This window comes from Limulus polyphemus, unplaced genomic scaffold (assembly GCF_000517525.1).
Source record: "Limulus polyphemus unplaced genomic scaffold, Limulus_polyphemus-2.1.2 Scaffold6914, whole genome shotgun sequence".
NCBI lineage: Eukaryota > Metazoa > Arthropoda > Merostomata > Xiphosura > Limulidae > Limulus > Limulus polyphemus.
In genome coordinates, this window is record NW_013672524.1 from 15,742 (window position 1) to 23,375 (window position 7,634).

The 7,634-nt window shown below is 32.3% G+C and overlaps 1 protein-coding gene across 1 annotated transcript in view; it reads right to left on the reverse strand.

Annotated features, from left to right (window-relative positions):
* LOC106474176 (insulin-like growth factor 2 mRNA-binding protein 1) overlaps positions 1-7,634 on the reverse strand; it is a 26,268-nt gene that overhangs the window by 11,308 nt on the left and 7,326 nt on the right. The window contains exons 3-7 of the mRNA XM_022402541.1: positions 5,935-6,001; positions 4,932-5,096; positions 3,253-3,339; positions 2,333-2,375; positions 1,810-1,904 (exon numbers count right to left, since the gene is read on the reverse strand). Of these exons, the coding sequence (XP_022258249.1) occupies positions 1,810-1,904; positions 2,333-2,375; positions 3,253-3,339; positions 4,932-5,096; positions 5,935-6,001 (457 nt within the window). The remainder of the gene's footprint in view (positions 1-1,809; positions 1,905-2,332; positions 2,376-3,252; positions 3,340-4,931; positions 5,097-5,934; positions 6,002-7,634) is intronic.

Consider the following 7,634-nt stretch of genomic DNA (forward strand, 5'->3'; position numbering starts at 1 on the left):
ATGATAAAGACCCTGTAACACGAACACTTTTGAAAGGTGGACCTTTCTTCTTCAGGGTCCAACTGGGAATGATGGTGTAATGGAATGAGTGATATATAACGGGAGTTGGGTGGTGTCATGGAGGTTTTCCAGGAAATATTTAGTATATTTTTCCATACTGTTTTGTTTCATTTCCAGTATAATGTGGTTGGTGATAAGAGCATTAAGTAAAAATGTGTTAGGGATATCTTGCATTAGAAATGGTTAAAAAAAAAAGAAAGAAATATAAGTATACTTAAGCATTTAAGTAAAATTAAGTTAACACCTGGAGACTGATTGAAAAAGAGATTTTAAGCTAATTTATTTATACAAACGGGTATAGACAATTATCTTAAATAAATAATAAGTTTTAGAAAAATTAGGGTTCAAACTACATGATAGAAATTATATTTTTCAACAGAGATGAAACCAATGATTGGAGATCACTGATTCCAGTATCTTGATTGATTCCAGAAGATTGAACAGCGTTTAGACTAGTGACCCAATAAGCTTTTTTTTATTTCTCTATCAGCTTTAGTTTTGAATCCTGTTTCAATGCTGGTGAGAGCAACATCATTAATGGAATGACCGGGTTGGCTGAATTGTACCAGAAATGAAACACGCTTGCAACGCCCTCCAGTGGGGCACAGCAGTATGTCTGCGGACTTACAACGCTAAAAAGCGAGTTTCGATACCCGTGGTGGGCAGAGCACAGATAGCCCATTGTGTAGCTTTGTGCTTAACTTCAAACAAACAAATACTTGTAACGGTATGTGGAAGAATATACTAAACATTACCTGGAAAACCAGATGCTGTTCATGACATTACTCAACTCCCTAAATAAATAAATAAATATATATATATATATATATATATAATACCACTCATTGGATTACAACACCATTCCTAGTTTGCCCCTGAAGAAGAAAGGTCCATCTTTCAAAAGCGCTCGGGTTACAGGGTTTTTCATCATCTTGTATCACGACTTACTGAACCCATGTATTTTTCTGACATCATGAATATATAAATATAATAGTGCTGTCTGTTATATGTCTATGTAACTACTTTGCAGGGTGTGGATGTATCTTCACCAAAATTGATATGGAGGTTCATTAGATCCCTGCAGGGGTACATAAAAATTTTCAGTTTTATATTTTGCAGTTTTTATGGGCTTTTTGCATTTCTTACCACTACCTCGCCCCCTGTTGATGGATCTTCACCAAATTTTGTGCACAGATACACATAACTTTGCAGTTTCACATTTTTTTACAATTACATATGATGGAAGCAACTTTTCATGTCCTAAGATAATGCTTTCATTAAACATGAATTTACATAACTTCAGTACAAAGGATGGGTACTCCAGCTAGTATAAAATATGATAAAGACCCAATGTCGACACAGTACAGATTCACAAACGCTACTGTATATAAAGTATCAACACATTTGACTGTAATTCACTCCCAACTTCAGTGTTATCCACGATTATAAACTTCAAATTTGAACGAAAGTTTCCATTTGATAGTAACAAGTCACTCGCAGCTTAGACTATCTGAAAAAATACTCACAGTTACACTTTCAACACAACGTGTAACTGGATCTTGCTCTTTAATTCTATTTTTAAGTTAATGTAACACGGTGAAACTAACATTCACGGTTTACAGAACTCACTACACTACTAGTTCTAAGTTTTGCTGAATTAACTTCAAAGCATTTTTTAAGCATGCTTAACTAATACCTGATCAAGTTTTTGTCATCTTGACTTTACAAAACTATATCAAGGTGTCTTACCCCCGGTTGGTACTTTCAGCTTCCTTCTGCATCACTTCCAATATCTTCTGACAAGCTAATGAACAGTTTTCTGGGTTTCCGTATACGGTAATCACCTGAATCGTTACAAGTTACGAACGAGGTAAGATATACAGGGTACAACAAGTGAATAAACAACCGACATCACTTGATGTTTACAAAATCTGGTTAGCTAAAACGTTTTTTTTAATTTCTGAAATAATTACTGAAGAGCACGAGAAACTTGTCAAAAACATGTTGGTTATCCTGATATAAAATCTAAATCTTATGATATTTTTTTAGTATTTGGTTATTTGTCATTAGTGTTACCATCTGTATAATTTATGTATAGTTTAATACAGATGTGTTAGGCATCAAATGAAGAAAAGTACGTATTCCATTTTTTATTTTTTTATTTTGCTTTCCTCATATTAACTATTTGATGGAAAAAAACTGGTTTGGTTTTTTAGGAAGAATACAAAAAATCTTATAACAATGAGAACAAACAAAAATGACATTCACTGACTTTTTCCAAAGAGCCGGCATTTTCTTTACGGTGTATATCAACCCTATTTAAAAATAAATAAAAGAAAGGAAAAACAATCATGATAATTTCAACAAAATATTTCACACATGAAGATACCGTCATAAAAACTTGAAAATTAATGACTCGGTTTCTTCCGTTTAACCAACTGTCTTTTTGTAAAGTTTTGTTTCCATACAAAAATATTCATTACACACATTTATAATTAACACTGAATCGTAGAAACATTTCACCAAAAATTGATGACACTAATGACAACTTTTTTTCAATACAATTTTAAAACTTCCTACATTTCTGAACGTTTCTTTTTAAATGCAAAATCTCCGTCAAGTTACGAGTCAATAACAACAGATCTATCAAACAAAGATTAGTAGAAGTTACTAAAATCTCTTTCCTAAGAAACTTAGACCGACGAGTATGAAATTCTACGCCCACCAATTGTTGTTTTTTTAGCATAAAGATACACAATGGACTAATGGTACTCTGCCCACCATAGAAAATTGAACCTTGGACTTTGATGTCTTAAGTCTGGAGACTTACTACCGACCTACTCCCAAAATACATTTATCATTGATAAACATAAGCAAAGTTCTAATAATTGTTTTGAAAGTTGTAAAATCTTGTGAGAGCAATACCTATTGTCTGTTAGATGCATACGATTTCGAGCCATTCTGTATTAACAAGTTTTAGCCATACAACAATTTAAGTGTTCAATAAAGATTTAATTAACTTGCAAATAACGAAGATAATCTTCCATTTACTTCTTTAAGATTACTTTGCCGTAAGCAGTCGTCTCTAACAGACATCAACTTCAGTTCTTAGAGTCAATAAACCTATATCTGCTAAACAGAATTTACGATATCTTTGTTGAAAATTCAGTTCAGAAAAATTAATTTTCTCACCTGGCCCTCGACTGCTGAGTTATTTGTCTTATGGTACCACCAGCTCGCCCAATAATTGCACCAACCATGTCACTAAAGACAAGTATTCTAAAGAAAAGAACCTTAAAGTTGATTACATGACAGTAGCATGAAATACTTTTGATATAATCCTGGTTATTATAAATACAAGTAGTAAAAAAAACAATGTGTTGTAGGTTTGTTCAGCAAAGAATGAACATTCTAGAATAATCAAAATTAAATTAAAAATTTGAACATTAGTTCACATAAAAAAATTACAATTCTTTTTCAATAAAATATGTCCAGAATTATTATTCTAATATTAATATTTCTAACTTCAAGTATCTATTTGTTTAATCCAATAGTATTAGTAACTGTCAACAGATGGCACTAAAATTAGTTTTGTATTATTTCTAGTTTCATCAAACGAAAGATATTCCAATTTGTCTCAGTAAGCTTCAAACTACAAGTGATAAATAACAGAAAATAGCATGTTCATATTTCAGATTTATCTTCCATTGAGGATTTATTACTCACATTTTGTCCTCAAGAGTTTATTTTGTTTGTTTGTTTGTTAACTATAATGCTACACAATGAGCTATCTGTGCTCTGTTCACCAGATGTATCAAAAACCCAATTTTTAGTGTATACTAGTTCTTAGACTTACAACTAAACCACGAAAGAAGAAAGCAATTTTATGAAACATTAAAAAAACTAAACATATGTTGTTAAAACAAATATAACCAAATTGCTGAACAAGGTTTTATTTGTTGTAAATAAGTTTTTTAACTCCAGATAGATGGTCAATCTTTACAAGTTGATACCAACCTTTTGTTGGTGTGCTAACAGATAGTTAGTCAATCTTTACAAGTTGGTTATTGACCTTGTGTTGGTGTGTTAACAGATAGATGGTCAATCTTTACAAGTTGGTTATTGACCTTGTGTTGGTGTGCTAACACACACATGGTCAATCTTTACAAGGTGATACCGACCTTGTGTTGATGTGCTAACAGATACATGGTCAATCTTTACAAGTTGATACCAACTTTGTGTTTCATACATGTTCATAATATCCTGTTCATTCAACAGGAAAAGAAGCCATAAAACACATGTAAACACAGTTTAAGAAAAACACTACAACATTTCAAGAAACAATTGAATAGAAGACAAACTGTACTAACAGTTTCTTTAATACTGAGGAAATTCTCATCTTGTGCACTTGATCAAAACTGAAATATTTCTAGACTGGTATTGAGGAACCGTTACTAATTCCCGAATAAGTAAAGGCCATCTTTCAACTACTACATTCATATCTCAGTTTTTATCATTACTGCCAATATTTTTAACAAAACCTGTCAGTCTCCTGAAAATAATTCATATAAATTCAAATTCTTTGAAAAAAAGGACATATAAACTAATATCTCTTCAGGGTTTTTGTCATCTACTACATGTACATATCCTATAAACTAAAAAAACTTACAAACATACAGGAGTTTTTCTATACAAGCAAATGTTATTGACTCTTAGTACCAAGCTTTAAATAAAAATTTCTGTAATGTTGTACACTTTTTACTGAATAACTAACTTTTTCTCCTCTGTGAGTAAATCTATTATACTAGAACAAACCTTTATAAGTGCTTCTATTCTCACTGGTAGTACAAAAGGTATTAAGTACGACTTACCGCAGAGGAAAATCTGCTGGGCGTAGAGGATTTGGTGAACTCCCTGAGTAAGGAAAGGGGCGAAAAGTGCCTCTGTTTGTGCGGCCCCCACGACCTTGTTCCATTACAAAATCTACTTTTAAATGTGAACTTTCAAATTCTAATCCGTTAAGTTCAGTGAAAGCTCTGTAGATGGAAAAGAACAAAAAAACAAAACAGTATAATACAAAAATGCATAAATATTAAATTGTACCTAAACTAGTGAATTACAAATGTTTATAATTGTTATCCTAAATCACTAATTACTAATGTGTACTAATGTTGATTCAAAGATATTATCCATTTCAATCTGCCAAGTAAAATTATTGTAAGTAAATAAGTAATATACCAAAATAATTTCCCACCCAAACTAAAACCCACAGATATATATATAGACACACACGTAGTATTGTAATTAATTATGGTATTAGATGACAAAGTGGGCGTATAGTGCAAATTACAGATGATACAATAACATTTTTTGTAGTAAAATAACATGAATAAAAGAGTGAAAACTGTTGTTATGGCAACCAAACAACACAAATAAAGAGTGAAAACTGTTGTTATGGCAACCAAATAACACGAATAAAGAGTGAAAACTGTTGTTATGGCAACCAAATAACACGAATAAAGAGTGAAAAACGGTTGTTATGGCAACCAAATAACGCGAATAAAAGCGTGAAAACAGTTGTTATGGCAACCAGATAACGTGAATAAAGGGTGAAAACTGTTATGGCAACTAAATAATGCAAATAAAGAGTGAAAACTGTTGTTATGGCAACCAAATAACATGAATAGAGAGTGAAAACTGTTGTTATGGCAAGCTCACACACCAAATATTAATGTTCTGCATAATATATTCATTCATATCTGCATATTTGCTGAATATAATTTCAATTACATATGCACATTTATCATGTTTCCGTATTTATTACCAAATACTTTACATAATCAACTTTAATAATATCATACTTATGTGACTTACTGATGTGCTTGGTCTGGCGTATTGTATCTTACAACAACGGTGAAAGAGTTTTCAGATTCAGCTGGACCTACACGAAGCAAAACAGTTTCATTTTTGAAAAGTTCTTTACCAGGTTTTAATTTTCTCTGAACAGTTACACGCAAATAATAGCTGTCAATTTCTGAGATTCGACTAAAACTGATCAGTGAAATATTTAAATGATTAAAACTGAACTTAATATTTTAACCAATCAAACAAGAAACTGAACAAAAAATTAAAGTTTCTCTCACCAAAAAAAAACTCACAAAACTAAACTTTTCAAACAACTAAGAAGTAGATTGGTATTTTTTCTTTGATACATCCAGGGTATTTCTACAAATTTACGAGTAAAAGCAGTGGACAGTATTTTATAATATGTCAACCACACTCCCATATCCAATGCCAATGATGTCTTTCATCTAATACCAGTGCTCAGCAGGGTAGTGGTCGTCTAGGCACTATGTTAACTGTTAAAAGTAAGTTTATAGCTCTACACAATATATTATCAATTATTATAATTACCATCTTACAGTTATTACAATTTACTTTCACTGATTTTATGAAAAAGACTATAGGTGGTGTTAGATTGTTGCAAGTTTTTAAGTTCATGCACATCACCATTAAATAATGAGGCAGGTACGAATAACATTATGACAAGTTTTTTCTTTTGCAAGTTAAAAATCCAATTTTGAAGGTTTTTCAGTTGAACTTTTAGAGGGCTAGACAAATGGGACAGTAACTCAATTCTGTAAGTTTTAAAATAATCATTTTAAAAGCTCACTTTTCAGTTGAGATTATACAATAACTACTTATACTATAAAGAGTTGTGGAAAATCCCAACCCTCAACATGGTTGAAAATACTATTAACAGCAAGAGTTAGTCAACCGACAAAACATTACATTCTGATCTTTATATCTAAGAAAAGTATATTTAATTAGCTGCAGCCATTAGCAGGTTGATTTCTAGTCTCACTCAAGCTTGCTCTTTTCAGAGGTTAATATTAACTATATAGCTTTTATATAAAACGACAAAGGTAAAAACATTAATTGAAGTTTCCTACATATGAAAGCCACAACTAATACAGTCCAGTACCACAAGTAGCATCCCCAAGTTAACTTTTGTGTGAAACAAGTGTTAGGTAACTCGTCATGTGATTTGATATGCAGATATCTACTACGGGAGTCCACAAATGTCCATTTGGTAAGTTTACACTCTCATAAATTATTGTCCACATCAATAAGGAGGAAATTCTGACCACGACGCTTGAAAAATACAACATAAATGACCAAGTCACTATCCTGATATTCTTATGTATGCCACAGAACATGATGGTCAGTGTGGCCACAAATTCTGATAGCTACCCGTACCAGGATGCTACCACTGCCATGAATCTAGAGTTTGGTCCAGTCACTGTTCACATGTGTAAGAATAATCTCTCTGTGATCATGACTTTTACCCACGTCTTGTTTGACCAATACAAATGGTCATTTACTGTTTTGTGGCAATAGATTAGGGGATGGGCTCCCAAACCTTCTCAATCTTGATCTTACTACGAATCATAACCAAATCCCAACTAAGCGTGACTAAACCGTGACTGCGGTTTTCCAGTGGTACATCCCAACTAAGTGTGACTAAACCGTGACTGCGGTTTTCCAGTGGTACATCCCAACTAAGTGTGACT